This window comes from Prunus mume, linkage group LG8, assembly GCF_029339155.1.
Source record: "Prunus mume cultivar Tortuosa linkage group LG8, ASM2933915v1, whole genome shotgun sequence".
Lineage (NCBI taxonomy): Eukaryota > Viridiplantae > Streptophyta > Magnoliopsida > Rosales > Rosaceae > Prunus > Prunus mume.
In genome coordinates, this window is record NC_142705.1 from 3,921,012 (window position 1) to 3,943,896 (window position 22,885).

At 37.5% G+C, this 22,885-nt stretch overlaps 5 protein-coding genes across 6 annotated transcripts; 3 read left to right on the forward strand and 2 right to left on the reverse strand.

The window, feature by feature from the left end:
- Window positions 1–717: 717 nt before the first annotated feature.
- DER1 (DERLIN-1) lies at window positions 718–4,008 on the reverse strand. Of its 2 annotated transcripts, XM_089043240.1 has the most exons (7): window positions 3,831–4,008; window positions 2,729–2,864; window positions 2,576–2,649; window positions 2,263–2,356; window positions 1,786–1,914; window positions 1,510–1,670; window positions 718–1,116 (listed from the first exon to the last, which is right to left on the reverse strand). In XM_089043240.1, exons 1-7 carry the CDS (start codon window positions 3,845–3,847, stop codon window positions 999–1,001), a joined length of 729 nt encoding a protein of 242 aa, XP_088899366.1. In that variant the 5' UTR covers window positions 3,848–4,008; the 3' UTR covers window positions 718–998. The 2 variants fall into 2 exon arrangements, with proteins under 2 accessions (XP_088899366.1, XP_088899367.1); XM_089043241.1 differs by lacking the exon at window positions 1,786–1,914 and having other exon boundaries at window positions 842–1,116; window positions 3,831–4,006.
- A 3,976-nt stretch (window positions 4,009–7,984) lies between these two features.
- LOC103340798 (DUF1005 family protein (DUF1005)) lies at window positions 7,985–10,682 on the forward strand. Its single transcript, XM_008244244.3, has 2 exons — window positions 7,985–8,786; window positions 9,743–10,682. Exons 1-2 carry the CDS (start codon window positions 8,188–8,190, stop codon window positions 10,404–10,406), a joined length of 1,263 nt encoding a protein of 420 aa, XP_008242466.2. The 5' UTR covers window positions 7,985–8,187; the 3' UTR covers window positions 10,407–10,682.
- Window positions 10,683–11,387: 705 nt separating this feature from the next.
- LOC103340796 (HAD superfamily, subfamily IIIB acid phosphatase) lies at window positions 11,388–13,780 on the forward strand. Its single transcript, XM_008244241.3, has 3 exons — window positions 11,388–11,913; window positions 13,074–13,283; window positions 13,427–13,780. The coding sequence occupies exons 1-3, from the start codon at window positions 11,531–11,533 to the stop codon at window positions 13,602–13,604; spliced, it is 771 nt and encodes a 256-aa protein (XP_008242463.2). The 5' UTR covers window positions 11,388–11,530; the 3' UTR covers window positions 13,605–13,780.
- Window positions 13,679–15,562, reverse strand: LOC103340797 (Leucine-rich repeat (LRR) family protein). Its single transcript, XM_008244243.2, is given in 3 exon segments — window positions 13,679–13,819; window positions 14,194–15,316; window positions 15,318–15,562. Coding segments are annotated over 2 exon segments (1,209 nt in total). The 5' UTR covers window positions 15,428–15,562; the 3' UTR covers window positions 13,679–13,819; window positions 14,194–14,217.
- A 2,639-nt stretch (window positions 15,563–18,201) lies between these two features.
- Window positions 18,202–20,907, forward strand: LOC103340795 (Phosphotyrosine protein phosphatases superfamily protein). Its single transcript, XM_008244240.3, has 7 exons — window positions 18,202–18,428; window positions 18,542–18,771; window positions 19,405–19,527; window positions 19,655–19,748; window positions 19,856–19,938; window positions 20,054–20,143; window positions 20,298–20,907. Exons 2-7 carry the CDS (start codon window positions 18,574–18,576, stop codon window positions 20,562–20,564), a joined length of 855 nt encoding a protein of 284 aa, XP_008242462.1. The 5' UTR covers window positions 18,202–18,428; window positions 18,542–18,573; the 3' UTR covers window positions 20,565–20,907.
- The last annotated feature ends 1,978 nt before the right edge of the window (window positions 20,908–22,885 follow it).

The window sequence follows — 22,885 nt, forward strand, 5'->3', positions numbered from 1 at the left end:
TACGCTGTCACTTGTCAATTTGCCCCTAGTCTTTGCACCATTTCACGATTTTTCCTCTGTTTCTGTTGGGAAAAAATATTGCTATTTTTATTCCTTTGTTTCTCCATCAAATCTTCAACCCAAATAATATGAAATGAAACCCAGCAAACCAAAAAAAATAAACTAAAATTTACAGTGCGTTTGGATGAGAAAATTTAGAAGTACAAAGGATTTCATAAATGACGGAAATTAATGTTTTAGAATATGTAAAGTTTCTTGTTTGAATGATTGATTTAAAACACGGAATTTAACATTTATTTGTAAAGTTATCGTTTTTTAAAACTCAATCTCTCTTGGAATTTTAGAAATGACGACTTTTAAATAGAATTTAAAGTTGGGATTTATGATCTCCGAATTCCATGTTTTTTTCCACGCAGAATTTCTAAATTTCTATGTTTTATTATCCAAACACCATAATTGGTTCATGTCAGTTTAAAAATTCTGAGTTTTGTCTAAATCTCAAGTTCATTTCCCTAATCCAAACGCACCATGTCTGATTATGACATGGATTTGTAATGGTATCGTTGAGGTGCAGCAATGCTGCGGCAATGGAGGGTTGAAAATTGAAGTCGTCGATGAAATGAAGGCTCTGGTTATGAGTATTGAACTAACTGATGCATTTGAAAGGACCTTAATGAAAATGTTGTGCAAATTAATTCATATCATCTGCTATATGAGTTGGTAACCAAATTTTGAATGGAAATTAGATATATAAAATTATCTCTACACCATTGGCATTCATAGTTGCTCAATCTAGTTTCTCTCTAGAACATTCTCCCTTTCTCTTCACATGTTCAACAAATTATGAAAATTAGTTCTCACGGGGAAATTTTACAACTTCTGCAACAGTTAGGGCCCTATCACCAAATTGCTTCCTTTCTGCTTGTTAGATTCGTCCTCCACAAAAAAATGTGAGAAAGTTGTTACTGGAAAAGTCTCAGACCCTTGACATATCAGCATTATCCACTAAGCCGATAAGACCTCCCTCTGAAAGCCGTACCACCAGTACCAGGGGCAGGTTGGGTTCGGCTACTTGGTGGAGGAGCTCCTATCCTCCATCTTGCAACTACTTTATGTCTGTGCAGTAACAGTCAAGAAAATCTAGGGGCAAACTACCTTCAAGTGAATAAGATTAATTGACAAGAATGAGAAATAAATCCCTACCATGTGGTAGACTTGTAATGCCACTATTCTAAGAATGGCAACGAATGGAAAGAGATAATAGATAGACCATGGATGAGCTACATTTATTTAGGTAAGCTAATACAAACCTTGACTGCAATGACCTACAGGTAGAATGCAAGAGACAAGCAAAGGAAAAACTGAAGTTCAAATAGAGAATATACGCACACGTGAGAGAGAGAGAGAGAGAGAGAGAGAGAGAGAGAGAATGAGTTTATGATAGCTCCTATGGTGCATGAATGCTTACTTTGCACCTTAAAAGAACAAAAAATACTAAAGTAAGGATACACCCATCTCGGAGTCTGTAATATGTTCTTTCCACCTGCCAATGGATGCAACACAGTCAAGAAGTAATACAGATGTCCAGCAATGATTCCCAGCAGATCTGGCATAATTGGGGAACCAAAAATGACGTCCAAAGCAAGCATCGCCCAGGGTAGATAAAATGCCTGCAATGACAATATATAGAAATTGCATGCACCAGACATTAAGAATAAGTAGCTGCAGATACATTACAAAATAGAAGCACCCAATAGCAACGTGAATGTATACCAATCTGCATACCTTAAGTGCCACGAGGCCATATATGTTGATGTTAGCATTTGGAAATTCTCTACTCCAGACATAAACAAGCATGAACACGAGAGATATCCCCAAGAAAGGGGACCAAAATACAGGGATAGCAGATAAAACCTAAAATTTCAAGACAAGAGTAAAAGGTAAAAACAGGACATATGCTGTTGTTGTACAATTAAATGATAATAAGTCCAAGCCAGCTAAACCATATGAGACATAATCACATGCACATCAACTATCATTAAGTTGCAACATTATATTTTCCTATCAAACCAAAAAATTTGCACCAGCACAGAGTAAAAATGAAGCAAAATCAACCTTTTGAGTTTTAAATCAATTCCAGTTTAATCTCTAAACAGCTCATATGATCATGAGCTAGCACAGACACTACAGGTAAACAGATTTTCCCTTCCCTTTCAGAAGAAAGAGATTAAAGTGCAAAAATATATTGAATAACTCACACACCAATAATGTCAAGGCTCCAAATATCATCATCCACAAGAAATCTGCAGTTCGACGCTCAAATGGTCCCTTTTCAAGTTGAACTCCATATCTTGCTCTGTACAGTCAGTAGCATTCTTGTATTAGTTCATGAATAATTAAGTTCCCTTACTGAGAAATCCATGGATCCATTAGTTAAAGCAGAACCAATCTGTCTCCCACTAGATAATGGACTGCATAAAAGGTATAACACTAGGCTTTCCAAAAGGAGAGGTACCACTTTGCTACAAAGGCCAAAAAAAATTATAGAGAAGTATCCCATAAAACTATTACTTACATCATCAAGAGGCGAATTCCAAAGTTGATTGAGAAGTTTCCAAGGAAAAAGAAGTTTGTAATCAATCTCCACACCTACAAACAATGCTGAAGTTAAAAAAGAGTTCTATAATAACAATTAAACACAAATATATCAATTTTAAGCAATACGTACCTGGAAATGTGAGAAGACTAGTTTATGTACTAATGCAATACTTCGAAAATCATAAAGCCCTAGTTGATAGGCTGTAGTTGCCAATACACAGATGGTCCCATAAGCCTTGCTTATGGGTGGAAGTGAGTGATAGAACCTGAAAGAAGCAAATAGCATATGGTTGTAATGGTCAAAAGAAGCAATTAAAGCAATTGTCTCTCGAGGGAAAACACTAACAAATGCACAAGATAGCTGGATGATCATAATCAATCACTGTGGACACGAGTGGAGACATTAATATGAAGAAAAAATCATACACTATATTTTCACTAAAAGAGTATAGATCTTGTTTCTGTGCTAACTTCATCTGGAATTCATACACACATAGGAATTCCTAACTCAACTCATCTGGTCAAAGACCACACAAGGTAAGTTCATATCTGTCTTTTCTTCAACATGCTACCAAGTAAAATAAAATCTGAAAGCATATAGATAGGGATGGGCAATGGGTATCCACCACCGCCACATATTTGACACCAAACGGGTACCCAATGCTCACTGAGTACCCATTGCTCATCCCTATTCATGGAGTGATCCATTAAAAACAATCTTAAAAGAAGTCTAGACCCAAGTTTTACTGTTTCCAGTAAACTGAATAAAAAGTGAAGCTGCAAATCAGAGCTTCATTCTATCATTGTGCCCATCCAAAATCACACAAAAATGCAACACGTTTAAATCCTTAATAAAACCCACATCTAGCATCTCATGAAATCCTCTCCCATTAAGAATTAAAATATGGGTTTATCATACTGTGCACGTCCCCTCAATCCATAAAATTGTAAGTTCATAAACCAAGTAAATACTGTAAGAGAATTTGGGATCATTCCAGCGTCACACAAACGTAGTTAAATTCAAGTCAAGAATACAAAATTTTAGCTAATACATAACTAAATAAAAGCAACGCAGAATGCAACATGGAACATGGAACAAGCTCAGTATGATGTAATAACACAAAAACCAAAACCCAATGTATAAATTGAAGTATCAATGGCAGCAAAGTATAACGACGAATAAAAATATATGAATCTTAGAAACAAAGAGAAAAGAAAAAAGAGGGTATTACTCAGCGGGAGAAGACATAGCAGACCCAGAATTTTCTAGCTAATTTCAGTGATATCCCAGTTGAGATCTCTCTCTCTCTCTCTCTCTCTCTCTCCCCTAATTGCTCGCTTCAAATAAAATAACTTCGAAATGAAGGAAATTGAAAGAACAGGTTCCTCATACAACTACGACCCAACCACCAGAAGCTTCTGTAAGACTATCGCTTTCGCGCAGCTTTCTCGGTTATCGCACGCGCGAACCGCTGACAATTGGATTAGAAATTGGGCCGCGCATTTTTTGGGTTTGCCTTAAGGCCCAAATATAGGTCAGGCTCATTAACTTAAAAGCCACATGTTGGTATGGATCTGGGCCTTGAGCCACTGACCCGCTACTTGACTTAGAATGCACAAGCAAGCACTCGTGTGTATACATGAGGCTTTTTTCTTGGATAAAATAGGACTTCGAGTGCACGGGTAATTGGTCTTAACCATTTAAGCTACAAATATTTTGACTTTTATGAATTATTCGATTAAATTTATATATGATTGTGTTTATTTTTTGTTTTAAGGTCTGACTTTATAATAGTAGAGTACGTATTAGAAAAGTTGAACGTAATATTTTATGCCGACAAAAAAGAGATGAAGCTTTATCATCCCTTTGCACCTAATTGATCATCATGCAATGTGTTATGGGGGGGTCCTAAACCTAAAGCATGGTTAAGTTGGTGATTCAATTTCCATAATTTGCGTTTGCTTTGCAAGACAATCAGGGTCAATTAAGGGTCAGGACTTGTGATGTTATGAGAGAGAGGTGGACCACCCTACCCAATCTGAATGGGGAGATAATATATAGAGAAGAGAACCCAAATGACCTGTCTGCCAACTTCTCATTGATACAATCACCAGCTTGCTGGCTTTGCTTAAATGCTTGCCAGGAAAACCTTATAAGGAAAGACCAAAATCTCAACCATTTGAAGCCAGCCACCCGAGTTGGTGTTATAACTTAATAATATAACCATGCCCATTCCAAAGGACCAAAGGCCCCAATATGATAATGTCTTTCTGTGCTTTTTTGGGTCTACCAAACTTTGTTCTTGGGCAAAACTACAAACCAAATGGATTGTCCCTATGTGCTTTTCATAACGTTAGCAGACATTGATTTACATATCAGATTTTGGATGCTTAGGATCCACCATACAGAGTGTATGATTTTGAGGTATTACACATTAACAGCTTTTTTAGGAAGAAAATAAAAAGATAAACAACAACCATGTTAATCACAAACGATAAAACTAAAATACAAGAAATGATAAAAGACGTGGGTTAGGTCAGTTGGCAATGACAATCATTAGCCAGGGCAAGCTGACCTAATGATGACGTTATCAACCAATTTAAATAACCAAAACTCTATATAAATTCATTTCTTCATATCTCATGTGAATAGTAGTTGCCCTTGGGTTGCCATGGCAATGAGTGGAAAACAAACAAACAAAAAAATTGCAAAGGCATGCACTATTCATGTGAGTAGTATCAGTCATTGTCTCCCCTTGCCTTTTGCCATGACAAATGGGTGGAAATGCTCTTAGAGTAATTTAGACTGTCGCTTTTATAAAACAAAAAATATATATAAGATTTACTCTCACTTACTTTCATACTTTACAACGAAATTTGATACTAGACTACTTACACGTCCATAAAGAAAAGTCTAGAAACCTAGCTTCACATTTTGGGGGTCAAAAGCTTCACATTAGGTCTTAATTAGTGCATGAAATTAAGTTGGTGACCTCACAAACCTCATGATGTTTATATCGTCCTTGAAAGCACATAGCAGAGCCAGGATAAAATTATTAAGAACATAATGGTTGTTGCTATTGTTTTTGGCTAATAATTAAGTGTAGGCTTAAAAGGTGTGATGAGAGAGAGAGAGAAGAGAGAGAGTGGAACATTTGGTAGCGTAGCAATGCAACAAACATCATGGTCTGAATGAGAGGTTGCCAAACAATCTATATGGTGTGCCAACACGCTTGCCCCCCAACATTGCATTCGCATCACACATAATAAATATGCGTGCCCCACAGTAAAACAAAAACAAAAATGCTTTAATTAACATTCCAAAATTCCACACTCAACAAATTGAGAGAAAATATGCGTGGACCATCTTTGTAATTGAAACCCTAGTACCAATCTTTCTCCACCTGTTCATATTTTTCTACATCGGGGTTCTTTTTTTCTGCAATTTGCCACCCTGTTCTATTCAAATTCCAGTCGGTCTTTGCTTCCTCCTATTACAGATCTAATAACGAACAAGTAAACTGAAAAATAAAAGCACCAAAACGTTGAAAATACAACAAGAATAATTTTGTCATTTTGTTGTCATATATTTAATTACTTGATTATAAAAAGGAATATCAAACTTAGGTGCATAAATAATTCAATGTTCCACCAATTATCAAAATGTATTCGGTAGGGAAGATATTTAAAAGTATTTCGACCCCAAAAAAATAGAGTCTAGTGAAGAAATTTAAGCTAATTACCTAAAAATCGCAAAAAACCAAACTAATTTTACAGAAAATAAATCATAAAAGATTAAGATCGTTAAGGTCGTTTATGGCAACAAAGTTATATAAAACGGGAATAACACTGTTTTACTATCTCCGACTAATTACAAGCTGCCACAAGAAAAAAATTTCAAACACAACATATTATAATTAGTCAAAAATAACAAAATAATATTATTCTTATTTTCATGTAAGCGTTATTCCGTCCAAAGACAACTGGCCAAGAACCTGATTAGACGGCGCCAACAAAATCAAATGCCACATCGACAGTCTCCGTTGCTTCTGTGCGCTTTTTTGGCCCTTTTCCGAGCGAATATATTTTTACAAATTTATAAATAAACCCAATCCTAGGTATTTATAAAAACCCAAACACTATTTAAACAGTAAACACACCCAAAATTAACCAAAGAATGATGCTTATAAAGTTTATAATTTCAACTCCGAACTCCCATATATTTTTTTGCAAAGCCAAATGGTCACACAATCAAATCCATCCAGCAGGGCTTTGAATGACAACGTGGTGACAGCCTTTAGCTAGCTGTACTGTGACCCCACTGTGGGGGTCCTCATCCATTTGCATTTTATCCTTACACATTTCTTTTTCCCTTTTGACCCCACAAACTAATCAGAATTTTATGATATTGTTATTGGACAATAACATGTTAACACTGTGTATTTGTAACTCTCTTTCTGAAGTGGTGGGTTTGGTGAACAAAGTGTTGACGGGGGGGTTGATCTTTACATTATTAAATAAATTCACTCCATCGTCTTGCTACATTTGAAAGTTAACAGACTAGGGTTACGAAATGCAAGATGTATCATGTTATTTGTTTAATAAATATATTATATTTGTATAATTAAACGAATCGTGTTTGTGTAAACTCATAATACAAACGTAATCCTATAATAAAATCGAACGATGGTGGAATTTAGCTTTTAGAATATGTCATTATGAAAGCTAAATTGAATAGTTCATAGATGGCTCTTGGAGTGGAAGAGAATGGCAAAACTATTTAACTAAACCAAAACAAAACAAATATAAAAAGAGATACTAGTTAATTAAAATATATGGCAACAAACAAGCATGAGGTTTCTAATTACCCACTAGTGGTGATAGACTGTACACCAAAAGATTATTATATTTGTATTGATCTTTACGTACCTACTATTCATTGAGAGATTACTATATATGAGTGGACGATATAGTTAAATATTTATCATTTTTTCAGGTTTATATTATAACACATGAATGAGTCATACTAAATAATCAACGAGGTCTAATCCAATGAAAAATAAACATTTTAATAATATGTGTGAGAAAACTCGGATTCCCTTCCTAACTTTGAGAAAATACCACACTATAATACAAATATTCAAAGTATATAAAGCATTGTTAATTAAAGAAAAAGACGCACTTTTTTTTATTGTAGTGAAAAAGAGTAAATAATTAAACACCAAAAACATCTAAACTAGAACCTGCGACAATAGAATACAGAGAAGAAACAGAGAATATGCACTTCACAATGTACAAAGTTACAAAACCAAGCCATAAAAAATAATAAAAAAGAAAGCCTTTGGAGGAAAAGTGAAACGTTAAAACTGGTAACATGCGAGCAAATATAACCCAACCTCCATTTTAGTCCTTCACTCAAAAAAAAGCTGTCTCCTTTTCACAATTTGACAAAACATCTTCCCCCCCACCCACCCATCCCATACATAAAAACCCACACACACACAGAGAGACACAGAGAGAGAGAGAGAGAGACGACAGACATTCATCTCCATTTGATCAGCAAGAAATCAACAGCTCACATCAACAGTAATGGATCCATGTCCATTTGTACGGCTCAATGTGGACTCTCTGGCTCTCAAGCTCCCGCACGCAACCAGACCGGCCGGTCCAGGAGTTCACTCGTCAACCACCCCCTGCTTCTGCGAGCTCAAGATAAAAAACTTCCCTTCCCAAACTGCCCTCCTCACCCTCTCCAATTCACTCAGCGACTCTTCTCCGCCTGACTCGTCCACGTCAGCTCTCGGCTTCCACGTGGACCCTGCCTTGCTTCGCCGCCTCTCCGGCAAGCCCGTCACGCTCCGGGTCTCCGTCTACACAGGCCGGATGGGCCGGACCTGCGGCGTCACCAGCGGGAAGTTGCTGGGCCGGGTCCACCTCAGCATTGACCTCGACTCGGCCCGGGTCCACCCGACCGTGATCCACAACGGGTGGATGAAGCTAGGGAAGGACCGCGAGAAGCCCTCCGCCAGGTTGCACTTGACTGTCCGGGCCGAGCCGGACCCCCGGTTCGTTTTCCAGTTCGGTGGTGAACCGGAGTGTAGCCCCGTGGTTTTTCAGATTCAGGGGCGGGACATACGACAGCCCGTTTTTAGCTGCAAGTTCAGTGCGGACCGTAACTCGAGATTTCGGTGAGTTTTTCTTGCTTTATGGCGCACTATAGTCGTGAATTATGCACTTCAGCTAACGTGGGCTGAGAGTGCTGTTTTAACTGTAAGTTAAATGTACAAGTTCTTTTGTTTTATTTTTGTTGGTCTTTTTCTGTCTTTGCTTTTTTGGGTGAATTACTTTTTTCTGTGTCGTTTTTCATGATGCGGGTTTTGAGTTACACATTTTTGGATTGGGTTAGCTAGCTGGTGTCCTACAATCACATGCCGAAGTTGGTTCAGTTTAGAATTTTACGTTTCTTTCATGCTAGTCTCTTTCTGAGCATCTTCATGTGTTTCTTTCTTTCATGGGTCATGGCTAATCAAAGTTACAAATCAGAGTAACAAAATCACTTTGTGGACAATCCACTTTTCATTTCTTGCTAATGACAGCAAGGCCTTTTGTCATATGAACAAATAGCATAGTCTCATCAGTCTTGGTTTGGAAGATTTCTGCAATTTTTTTCCAGTTTAGATTCTTTTACTTGTTCTGTCCACATTTACGCCTTTTCTGATGACACATTTGTGTTTAATTTGTGAGCTGTTTTTGCATATGTCAAAGATTACTGATATAATTTAAAACCCTGCCTCCACCGACCCTGAAATATATAATTCTATGAATGATTTAGTTGTTGCTGAGAGTGGCATTTGGAAGCTCAAAACCTTAAACAGTCAGGTGGCCTGGTAATCTGGTATGGTAGTTGCATATCTGACTTGGTCAAACAGACAATGTCAACTCCCCAAACTGTATCTTTGGATGGTTGGATAATTGGATTCCCTCCCATGTGCAAGTATATTTGGTCTCAGTTCTTACATGTTCTGTTTTTGATTATATTCCTGTTTGACAACCACTCTCTCTTATTTAATCTTATCCTAATACTGCTATACAAAATAAATTATGATGATCATAATGGGGTTTTGATCTTGTGTGGAATCTGCAGATCTCTCCAATCTGATTTTACCAGCATGAATAATAGAGGATGGATGGGAACCTTTTCAGGTGATAGAGAAAGGCCAGGAAGGGAGAGAAAGGGGTGGATGATAACAATTCATGATCTATCTGGCTCACCTGTGGCAGCTGCTTCTATGATCACTCCCTTTGTGCCGTCCCCAGGCAGTGATCGTGTCTCCAGGTCAAACCCAGGTGCCTGGCTCATCCTCCGACCTCATGGCTTCAACGTCAGCAGCTGGAAGCCATGGGGTCGTCTTGAGGCATGGCGCGAGAGAGGGCCTATTGATGGCTTGGGATACAAGTTTGAACTTGTTACTGACAATGGGCCTAGTAGCAGCATTACCATTGCTGAAGGTACAATGAGTGTCAAAAAGGGTGGACAGTTTTGCATTGACAGTAGTTTAATGAGAGATTCTGCATTGAACTCAAGGTCACCGGTTAAAGGGTTCGTGATGGGTTCAACCGTTGAAGGCGAAGGAAAGGTTAGCAAGCCTAGTGTACAAGTTGGAGCGCAACATGTGACTTGCATGGCTGATGCTGCTCTGTTTGTAGCACTATCAGCTGCCATTGATCTTAGCATGGACTCTTGCAGACTCTTCTCACATAAACTTAGAAAGGAGCTTTGCCATGATGAACAAAATTGCTTTTCCTAAATTAAAACTGGTTCAACATCACAATCTTCCTTGTCATATCCTGTCTGTTGCTGTGACAACCAATTAGTTTTTGCTCAGTTTGAGGCATTGTTGGTTTGAGCACTGAATATGTATATTTTATTTCTTCTTTGATTCCCTTCTCTCTTTTTTCATTTCCAAAATTCTTTCATCGTGATTATTTTTTCCCCAAAAATCTTGAAAGTTTTCCCCTATTTGGGAATTGTGAATGTATCCTCTGTTCTTGTTTGATTATTTTATCAGAGTTTGGTCTTCAAATAGTGACAATGTTTTTGTGGTTTCGATTCTGCCAGCGGTTTGGGTTTTATAGACACACCTTGTGATAGGGAATTTATCTTATAATTACAGTATTGTTCTATCATACATGTACAACAAACTTACCAATTGCAACCTTGAGGCATGACTTGGCTAAGACGTGTGCCCGCCGTTTACACCCGAATTCATCTTCTATATACATGAGAGTAGTTTAAAATATCACTTCATCAACAACAACAAAAAAGACCGGATCAGGATAAGGTCAAAGAAACCTTGTTAGTGTTTGATTAATAACATAACTCCGGGATATATTCACATGTTGAGCTAAATTTGGGGCTAGATTTGGGTAACTAGATGAGCATATTTTATCCCGATTCAAGTTGAGGTCAAGCGTCAAGTCCAAATTAAAAGCTTCGTGTTAATATTATGATTAGCACAACTTACATTTCTAGTGATAGAATCCTAACCAAGTATATATATAACTTTGATTATAGCCCTTACATCCTCTTAGTGAAACTATTTTTTGTTTGTCCTTTAAAAAAAGAAAAACTATTACCGAATTCTAGTTATAAAAAAAAATCCGTGGATATGATTTATTTTCTAAATTTAATTTAAGAGCAAATTTTAGTTTTATTTTTATTTTCGAAATTATAATTATTTTAATAAAATGATAAAAAATTACTTTAAAAAGTTTCGTTTCAGAGAAACACAAAACAAAAGAAATAAAAAGAAAAGTTTATCGGTAACAAAACTCTCCCTCCATTTTGACCCTTCGCCTCTGAAAGACCGAAACCAGAAAGCTCTTTCCGTTCTCCGCAAAGACCTTTCTGGGTTTTCCGTCAACAATATCAATGGCCTACTCCGTCCACCACCTCCTCTTCCTCATCATCAACCTCCTCATAATCCCAACCACATTATTATCCCAATCCATCATCCAAATGCCGCCGAAACGACACCGCATCACGGACGACAACCTCTACTGCGACAGCTGGCGATTCTCCATCGAGACCAACGACGCCGGAACCTGGACCAGTATTCCGTCCCGGTGCGTCGCCTTCGTCCAGGACTACATGACCGGCGACCGGTACCTGTCCGACTCGGCAGCCGTCTCGAATTACTCGCTGAGCTTCGCTCGGGGGGTTCAAATCGGAGGAGATGGTAAGGACGCTTGGGTATTCGACATCGATGAGACTCTGCTCTCCAATTTGCCCTACTATGAGGCGCATGGATTCGGGTAAGCTTGTTGGTTTACAGCCGTTTGATTTGTGGAATTTCCTTATCTCAGCGTTTTTGACTTTTTGTTGATTTGTTGGATTATTACCGCAAAATGAATTGTTGTGGGGTTAGGAACGCTTTGCCTTGTTGTGGTAGGTGTTGCAATATACATGTGATTAATTGGTCATTGGCAGGTGGGTTAGCCAATGAGAGGTTGCCACAAGGTAGTTAGGTCACTGTATTGCAATGTAGGCTAGGGTACAAGCCCCCACCGAAAAGCAGAAAAGTGTTATTCCTTTTATCTTTTGGATCAAACAGGGTGCTGCATTGCATTCAACTAAAGTCCAATTTTGATGTGGCAAAATGGTGAAAATGAATGCATGAAATTGCATGCATATTGAATTTAAAATGTTAATCATGCATAACATAAGCATGCAACAGCTTGTGTTAGTCATGCATAACATGAGCATGCAACAGCTTGTGTTTAAACAGGGCATTAAGCATTAATTCTTGTTTAAGAGTCTCATAAGTAGTATTTTAGTTTCTTTAACCATGCATCATTTGTAGCCTTCTCTTTTATTGGTCATTTGGTTTGCAATGCTTGTAAAAGATGATGCTGCAAATACCCTATTGGTTTGTGCTAAACGTGTATCTTTTTTGAGGTAGCATATATGATAATGAAAAATGAAGGCCTAAAGGGGAAGAAGCAACTGTTGCAACTTAGAATGCAATTTTGTTGGGGGAAAATAGAAAAAGGAATTTACAGCAGCAGTATCTAAAAATTTCAACTTCTGTTATGTGCCAATGTTGAGAAGCAAGTCAGGACAGCTCTTCACTCAGAAAACTTATCATGTGGAATCTGTTTGCACTAATGCTGTAGTTTCCATGTTTTTGAGAAAAACTAGGGTTGCAAAAACTAGCACATTGTTCATTGCCTTCAAGTCCCCAACCTCAATCTCAGCAATGGGAGTTTCACTGTGAAAATTCTGGATTTAGTTCATATTGTTCGATTTCCCAGCAGATATTTTGAGCTGGTTTTGGTGTGGTTTTATGTTCCTTTAACAAGAATGAGTTACACAGAGGATTATTAGACTACATCAATGCTTTTAGCCTTCTTAATTGATTAAGTTTTTCAATGATATGATGAAATTGAGTATGTCTATATTCTTATGGACATAGATCAGAGACCTTCGATGAAGCATCTTTTGATGAGTGGGTGGATTTGGCTAAGGCCCCTGCTCTCCCAGCTAGTTTGAAATTATACAAGGAGCTTCAGCAGTTGGGTTTCAAGATTTTTCTGTTAACTGGGCGGAGTGAACATCAGAGAAATGCCACAGCGAAAAACCTTCTATATGCACGTTACAGCAATTGGGAGAGACTGCTACTGAGGTACATGGGCTAAGTTTCTTCCTTTCCTTCTTTCTTTGTTCCTTTTCAAGCTATGAGGCAAAATACACATGGTATGAAGAAATGAATTACAGTTTAGAACATGATAATAAGGATTGCTGATGATGTTTTATTAAATGATACAGAGGACCTTCTGATCAAGGAACAACGGCCACTGTCTACAAATCCGAGAAGAGATCAGATTTGATAAACGAAGGTTATCGAATTCACGGGAGCTCGGGAGATCAATGGAGTGATTTGTTGGGTTTTGCAGTGGCCCAACGATCCTTTAAACTTCCAAATCCAATGTATTACATTGCCTAGCAAAATTGTGTGTAACATAATCACGTTGTTGTATTCTTCTACCCCTTATGTTCAATGGCCGCCATGATATTAATAATTGGTTGCCAATGCCATTAGTTCCTTTCGTTAATTTCCAGCTGGAGAGAAGCCTTGTATTTGTGTTCATCTTTTCAAGTGGTACCAATCTTTTTCAGCAATGACCGATAAAGATGATTTTACCTAGTTATTTAGTTTGGCTGCGATGATGAAGACGAAAGCTATTAAATTAGAGCATTGTTAATAGATGTCACGTGACACAAGCTGATAAAAATATAGGCTCAAAAGATCGCATATTCCATAAGAATGTCACATGACAAGAAGAGTAAAACCATTTTCATATCCGCTAATTTTTGCTCACGATTCTTCTTCTAAGTTCTACCGCTGGAGTTGAACGCTAATCATAAACATTTTCTGGACATACTTTATCCATTGGAGTTTCTGAGACTAATATTATATATATATATTTATTTATTTTCAGATGCAGAGAGTTAAATAAAGAAATAAAATTGAGATTCAGGGAAGGTCAAATCATAATTGCTATTAATTAATAGAGAAGCCATTTTCACCAAACCTGTTGTACAGAGACTGAGCTTGGCTAGAGAGACCCGCAAACAAGAGGCTTTGAACCAGGGATTCTCAGACAATTCAACCCACCTCCTGGAATTAAGGAGCACTCTGGTTGAGGTCTCTGCATGTTCCTCCCAGGAATGCAATTCAATGAAAAATCAAACCCCACATTTCTGTAGAACAATTTGGCACATTCCTGGCTGAACCCAGAAAAGAAATTGTAAGCAACAGTCAAATTCACAAGGCTTTTCAAAGAACACACCATTTCTGGAAGAACCCCAGATAGCTTGTTGTGTCCCAAGTTGAGAACTTCAATGTCTTGCAGACAGGAGATTGTGTCTGGCAGATGACCCATCAGTGAATTGAAGCTGACATCAAAAACTTGAATGTCTGTGAAGAGCCCAACTCCCTCAGGAATGCAACCTGTTAACTGGTTGTTGAGAAACAAAATCTCCTTCAGTTTATTGCTCATGAAGCCAAAACTAGCTGGGAAGTTCCCACTGAATTTGTTGTTAGCTAAATTGATCACAGAAGCTTGGGAGTTCCCCAAACTTTCAGGAAGTCCACCTGCAAATTGGTTGTTGTTGAGAAAGATTGCATCTAGTCTCCTATTGAAGAGATCTTCAGGAATGGGCCCAGAAAAGCTGTTGAATCTGAGGTCTAAGTAAATGAGGTTTGGAATGTATAATGTGACTGTAGGGAAAGAGCCTGAGAAATAGTTGTTGCTGAGGTCCAGCTCTTGGAGTGAGGTGAGGTCCTTGAAAGTGTCAGGAATTGTGCCTGAAAGTCTGTTGCTGTTGAGGTGAAGGAGAGACATTTCAGTGAGAAAGGAGAGTTCTTCGACAAGAGTGCCTTTGAGATTGGCATGGTTGAGATCTATACCAGCAACAACAAGGCCAGAGGCTGCAGAAACTTCATATTGAGAATCTGCACAAAAGACCCCTTTGTAAGAACACACATCAGAGCCAACCCAAGTGTCTAAAATTTTTGATGGGTCTTCAGAGATGGCTGATTTCCATGCCTGGAGAGCAGTGTAAGCTCTGTCAAGCCCTGAAGCTGAAGATCCAGATGGGGCATTTGGGCCATTTCCATTGATACCTCCACCAATCCAAACTCCAGCTCCCCCAACCCCCAGCAACAGGGCCAACATTAACACCAACACCACCACCCACCCCAAATCCAGCTTCTATAGGAATTACACTTAGTAGGAGAAGAGCTAGAAGCCACCACTTCTCCATTTTCAGTAGAAAAAAACTAAAATATGCTTGTTTGATAGGTTTTTTCTTTTTGGACGAAAGCTTGTTTGATAGCTTTACTTGTAAAGTTGTCCAAGTATGGTCGCAGCATTGAAGAGAGAGAGAGAGAGTAGGAACTGGTGGGTTTGTAATTTGGGCTTGAATACCAGCTCTGGTTTATTTATAATTCTTTTTTTGTTTTGTATTTGGTGATTACTTTTCTCTGTACTCATGTTGACTTGTGAGTGATGCAGTGTTCATGGTGATAGAACAAGTTTGTCAGTAGGTTGGTCAATTAGTAAACTCACACAAATAAATGAACTGGGTAAAATTAGTGGCTATGAACTCATTATCAATCACACTGTAGCTTGATCTTAGTAATTCTTTACTTAGCACAAAGTTCAGCATAAAAAGAAAAAAAAAAGTCTTAAAAACTTATAATTCAGATAATATTAGCATTTATTTTTGCACCTTCTCCTTTATACATGAATATGAGTGTCCATCCGACAATGGCATCTGAAACACTAAATTTTGGGCTACTTATTGGCTTAAAAAAACTTTCTTGTAAGAAAAATAACATTGTTATTGTCTTCATTAATAACATAATGACACGTGAAAAATTATCACACGTGTTATTGTGTTATTAGTCAGAGATAGTAAAAAGTGTTATCCTAGTTGCATTTCTCTTCATTGACCCTGGTCTACTTATGAATTAAACCCACCTAGTAAAATTAATATTTATTAATAATTTGTACATAATGGAACTAAATAACATGTTTATAATTCTGCAAAATACTGAAATTTACAGCTTCTTGTTCCTCTGCAGCACTGCAGGCAAAAATATAGAACATGGCAGTATCTGTATGGCACTAAATATGAATATCCATCATTTGAAAATGAGAACTTGATGGTGTGAATATGAATCAAAAAGCAAAGCGCATGCTATTTTGATTTCTGTATTGGATGGCAGCTAGCTCCCATGGCATTAAAGTGGAATTCCTGCAAAATAGTTGTATTTGTAAAAAAGCTTGGCCACAAGAATTTCAATACCATTTCTCTCTAATCATTTGTGATACCCAACAAAAAGAAAATAAAAAAATGCAGGATCCAGGCAGCATGTGAGTATTAGGTAAGAATTTAAGATTTTTTTGACAATAGATAATATCATATTAGGCTCCCTATGCATTTTTTTAGAAAGATAAAGGATGTTGGCAATACATAACTATTTGTGGGAAGCAATATGAATACACATTATATGTAGCACAAAATTGGCAAACCAAAAACTCACCTGTATTTCATGTGCTTTTGCTCAGTTGGTGTGGGAATTAATATCAACTCCTCTATTTGCCCTAGATGCATCTCAGACTTGATTCATTACATTTATGGCCTGGAAACAAACTTAGGCAACTAACAATATTATATCAGGTGGTTGAGTCATTATATAGTGAGAGTCTTATATATGGTCCTTACTTAGGTGATGTTCTATTTCTTAACAATTGGATCAGGCTAACCAATTTGATCCAACAGCTAATCCAACGATTAAGACATATGACCTCAATTATATAGTGATGGTAAGGTCCTTAGATGAGACCCTATCTCTTAATTATTGAATCAAATTATTTAGCCATTGGATGACGTTGAGTAGTTTAATCCAACGATTAAGATCATTATATCAGTTAGTCTTTTAAAGTTTCATTAGATAGAAATTGGGTTTTTTGGGTTGGACCTTTTAGAGGAGTTTTGAGATGAAAAACATGAAAGGGCAAAAAAGAGAGACAGATTTGGGCTCTGAAAAACAGACTATATTTAATGGCCCAACAATGGTGCTAGTTTGAACTGGGCTTATGCAAAATGGGTAGGCCCATGCATATAGAACAATCTAGTATTAACTAATTATTATTTTTGGCTTATTTTCTAACTAATCCAAGTCTTGACCAGCAGCAACCAGTCCAATCCAAATTCCAATCACTCAATCAATCAGGTTGCTAGTGGTTCAGCATAGTTTTGAAGAAAGGGAACAACCAGATGGCAACTGTTACCCACTTAAAATATTCATTCAACCAATTAAATCCAAAAGGATTATGTTCCATGGGGACACATCAAACCAGAATCATCCAACAAGTACATATTTGTCACTATCATTCATTACAAAACCTAATTGAACTCAGCAACATTTCTGCTCTTCAAGATTTATTCAAATTTCATCTTCTTCTTCTAGTTTCACTTTTGAATTGCTGTTTCTGGTTCAAGTGAAAGAAAGAAAAATTCATGTAACACCTCCTTTGCAATTTCCAAACTATCATTTTGATCCTCCTGAGGACTGTGGGCCCACTGCTCAGAGTATCCACCAACAAAAAAAACCCAGCTACCCTTCATGCAAGTTTGAAGCTTCATTTACAAGGTTGCTGTACCTTCCCACTTTGGAAATATTCACAAAGCATATACTTGCATGGATTTGTTTATTTTTAAATCTCTCTCCTTTTTTCTAAGAAATAGCTTTTATATAATTTTAGTTTCTTGATAATTCCATTGGTCATGCTGTATTTTAGCTTCTGAAGGCTTGTTTTTTACTAAATCTAATTATTTACTAATACTATCCAAGGGGCTCTTAAACCTGTCTTTTTCTTTATTAACTAACCGCTTCAAGACTTTTGACTCACCATGAAAAAAGATCCACCAGTCACCCTCAGAGACACATGACCTTTGGGGCATTGCCGTAATAAAATCCAACTCCAGAGGCCAAATATAAGCATCAACTTCATCCCTTAGATTGACTATTTTACAATGTCGATATCAGTTGCCAAAATTATTCGCATACTATATCCAATTCCTTGGCATCTAAGTTAACAGTACACACTCTCTCTCTTCAGTCCCCAAATTTAGAAACCCACCTCTTCAATTTCCCTAATTTCCGTTTCTAGACCCCAAAAAAAATCCCTTCTTTTACCTTCCAGATCGGTCCCAATTTGATGATTTATTTCAAATCTGCTCCGTGATCCCCAAAGTATGTAACTTTGTAATTTAATTTTGGAAAGTTCTGCAATTTGCGATATTAGGGATTCGGAATCTTTTTCTTACCCTTTTGTTTGTTATCTTTAAAATCGGATCTTGTGTTAGGGGTTCTTTCGGTGCGTGTCTGTCTCTGCGTTATGAAGATCGAGGAATTGGAGGAGGCGGAGTGTGATCGGAGCGACGGCGTTTCCGGGAGGCAGATAGTTAGGGTTGATGACGCCAAGAGAGCGCTAGTCGGAGCCGGGGCTCGGATCCTTTTCTACCCGACCCTGTTATATAATGTGCTTCGGAACAAGATCGAAGCTGAGTTCAGATGGTGGGACGAAGTTGACCAGGTTTTTCTCTTTCATTTCTGTTCTGTTTTTTTGGCGGATTGGTTTCGTTAATCCTGTGTTTGTTTGCCTAGAAAGCGTTGGAAAACAGAAATTGTTTTGGTGTGTTATTGACTTAAATTTAAAAATTTTAATTTTTTTTTAATTAAAAAAAAACCTATTTCACTTGTCATGAATACGGGAGTTAGGAGCTATGCTCTGTTTGGTTGCTGGGAAAGCTGATTTAGAAACAAGAAACAAGTTTTTGAAATTGATTTACTTTTGCAAGAAAGTTTGTTTGTGAGTGGAGGACCGAATATATGTAGCTTAATATATGGAAAATTTATTTTCTTGTCAGAATGATATTTTTGCTTTTTTATTTATTTATAATTGTTTCAATCAGTCTTCTCACTATTATGTAGAATGATTTTGAAATTTTGATGTTTTCATTTTATCAGGACCTTAGAAAAATTGGATTCTTGCATATTGTTAATACATATTTGAAAACTTCTGGCCTTTGCTGGTGATTGGATGCAAGTAGGTCTTGGAGTTGTCTTAGGAGATATCCTTGTTTCAGAGTTCTAATGCTAGTCTGTGCTGTTGTACCTGTGTTGTCTCAGTTTTTGTGTTTAATGGATAAGTGGTGTTGTTTTTCAGTTTGTTCTGCTCGGTGCGGTTCCATTCCCCAAAGATGTTCCCCAGTTGAAGCGACAGGGTGTTGGCGGTGTTATCACTCTCAATGAACCGTATGAAACTTTGGTTCCAACGTCCTTGTATCGTGTGCGTGACTTCTCTGTGCCATATGGTTGTCATTTGCTGCTATTTTGTTAGATAAGAAGGGTGAAATGCATTTAAATCCTGTCTATTTAGATTTTTACTCATTTGTTTAAGATGTTATGATTTTCAGGCCCATGGAATTGACCATCTGGTAATCCCGACACGTGATTATCTCTTTGCTCCTTCATTTGAAGATATTAGCAGGGCTGTGGAATTCATTCACTGTGAGTGATCTTATTCAACCTCTTATCTGCTAGTTTGTAATCTCTTAGCTATCATTTGTTGAAATGTTATTTTAATTTTGTAACCTTTGTTTTTCCCTGGAACACAGTAAATGCATCTTGTGGTAGAACTACTTATGTTCACTGTAAAGCTGGTCGGGGAAGGAGCACAACTATCGTGCTTTGCTATTTGGTAACTGTCTCCTGCCTTCAAAAGTTTTCCTGTTGCGTTAGCTGAAGAGTTACTAATCATTAACCCTTTTCAACCATTTGGACATCATAGGATTCAATTGATTTGCTTTCTGTAGGTGAAACACAAGAACATGACACCATCTGCAGCCCTGGACTATGTGCGCTCTAGAAGACCTCGTGTGCTGCTGGCCCCCTCACAGTGGAATGTATGTGTTGCAGTTTTCTTATACTTGTGCATTTTATTGTAATCTGCAATCTTTTTTCATTTTAAACTTTTGCAGTGACTGATATCATTCATTCCCATACCCATACAACCTCACTCACCATTTTCTACCGTTGCTTGCACTTCAAAATAAGCAGGCTGTTCAAGAATATAGCAGATGTAAGCCAGCTACCACAGCATGTTCTCCGTCAGGAGATGCAGTTCTAATTACCAAAGCTGATCTTGAAGGCTATCATGGCACATGTGACGATAATGCTTGTAAGCAGTTGGCAATAGTTCCTAAAATGGTGAAGGCCAGTCCCATGATAGCTAGGTTATCCTGCCTTTTTGCATCCCTGAAAGTTTCTGGCAGTTGTGGACCAGTCACAAGGCGGTTGACTGTGCCAGAGTCACGTGCTTGCTGAGCTCTCCCACATCTCACACAAGTGTCGTGAGTTGTTTTGCTTGTACAGAAGAGCATGGTGGAAATAAATGTTGAAGTTTTATGAAGTGCCAATGTTTCTGGTAGCTTCATGTTTACGAGAGAGAAGGTAAATGAAGGGAAAAAAAAAAAAAAGGAATTCGGCGGCTTTCTTGGAAGGTTGTGTATAACACTCTTGGCAACGGCTGAGGAATGGATTTGGAGCTGTACTTGTACATTAGAGTACGTCAATTTTTCTCCTGTTTTTAATTGTCGCTTTGCTTGTTAGTTTCCTAGTTTGTGCCTACCCTTATGTACTGCTGCGTTTAAAAGATCATTTTGCTTTAGCCTTCTTGGCGTGGGAGAGAGAATATGGTTGTTTGTGTAGATGCTTATGTCAAGTTGTGTTGTGAAGTAGGCTGCACATTTGAAGCAAGAAGGAAGCAAACCCCAATCAAGGGCAACATTGTAGAGCCCAAATAAATCTAAGACAAATTTTGTGACGCATGCTAAGCCGCCATTACAAATCTAACCCCAACCTTAAACTAGCAAAGCAACGTCCGAGTAGGACATGGACCCAAAAAAAAAAAAGACAAATCCAAAGACTATACAAGTTTGTAATGGGAACACAGCAACCAAGAAATCATACAATTATTGGAGCATTGGCGATCGTTTGAAAATTCAAAAGCTAAAATTCATGACCTCTCTGCTGTTTGTGAGTTGGAGAAAGAAAAAAGAGAAACAAAGATGAAGAGCTTTTAAGCTGTCACAAATAAATAGGAAATCAACAAGCAAGCCGGATTGTTTATATAGAGTTTTTCTATTTAAACCCATGCACTTCTCTTTGTTCACCCTCTACTTCTAATTCAAATTTTCACAACTTCTAAGAAAACCTCATTATCTTCTCGAACTACCCTTAAATACACTCATTAGGAAAAAAAAAAAAAAAAACCTCATCAACCTCACACCCCACATTCCACACCCGATACCCTGCTATCTTGCCCCTCACCATTCTTAAGTTTACCTTAACCTCACATTACTTAAAGAAATAAAAATACTGTTGTCAAACGTGTTTGTGAAGAGAAGATGAGAGTGTAGTAGGTTTCTTGGATTGAAAGAGAAGAGTAATATAATATGGCAGTAGAGTGTAGAAGAGTTTGTATTTTTCTAAAACTTAATATGAATAGTGGTTGGGTGTGAAATATAGATGTATTAGGATTAAGTATTAAGTTGGATGACCATAATAAGAAAACTTAATAGCTTAATATTTTAAGTATTGATGTGAACAAAGAAAATCGCGGGATTTAATTAGAAAAATTTGGGCATTCACAGCGAATGGATGTCGTGGAACCAACATCGAGGCGACAGCTGCAGATGGTGAGGGTGGTGATGGAGAAGCCTTTGATGTGCATTAGTTGGGTATTTTAGAGGTTCATAAATTAAGAATCCGTTATTCTCAACAACAACAACAAAAATTCCCTACTGGTCATAAATTCCAATTCTAATTTATTTTTTTTGGGTCGAAATTCCAATTCTAAATTCCAATCCTACTTTTGATATTCTGTAATTGCATGGAAAGATGGAGACAAGATAATAATGCTTTGATATTTTTCGGTTTTGTCATGTAGTAGGGTACCAATCCAATGAGATTTACCTATTTATAATTATTCATGAACTGACCCCAATGTCTGTTGTCTTATTCGAAAGTATTGGCAAATTGCCACTTGGTCCTTTTGCAGTTGAGGACATATTTAAATGACAGGGATTAATTCTTCGTAATTTTAGTGGGGATTCAAGGCCCATGTTGGGCGGCCCATTTAAGCCCATCCATCCACGCTCACTTACCGTTCAATTTCTTTTATTTATTTATAATGAAATAATTATTAATTCGTACCTAAAACTACTCTTCAGGATTATAAACACTCATACGTTAGCAGTTTATTTTGTCCTTTTCCCCTCCTTATCCAATCCTATCTTATCTTAGGATAACATTATTATTATTAGAACTTTGTTTTCAGCATCTGTGACCACATATAGTCTAATTGTTCAACGCCACACTTTTGCCCGATTAGTCCATACACGTTATATATGGAAGAAATTTACAGAAAACCATATTCTTTCCTGCTTAAACCGTAATATGATTGAAAAATTCTAAGATGTGATCGTCATGTAGTGTTATTAATATATAAATAAACGTTTTATAACATCACGTGATAGCATGACCGTAATACACCGAAAAATGACTCAAGTGTGGTAGTAGCTCTGTTGGCTTTTCAAAGAAAGCACCTTTGCAACTTTAGTGGCCGTCTTGTGTTGTGTAGCATC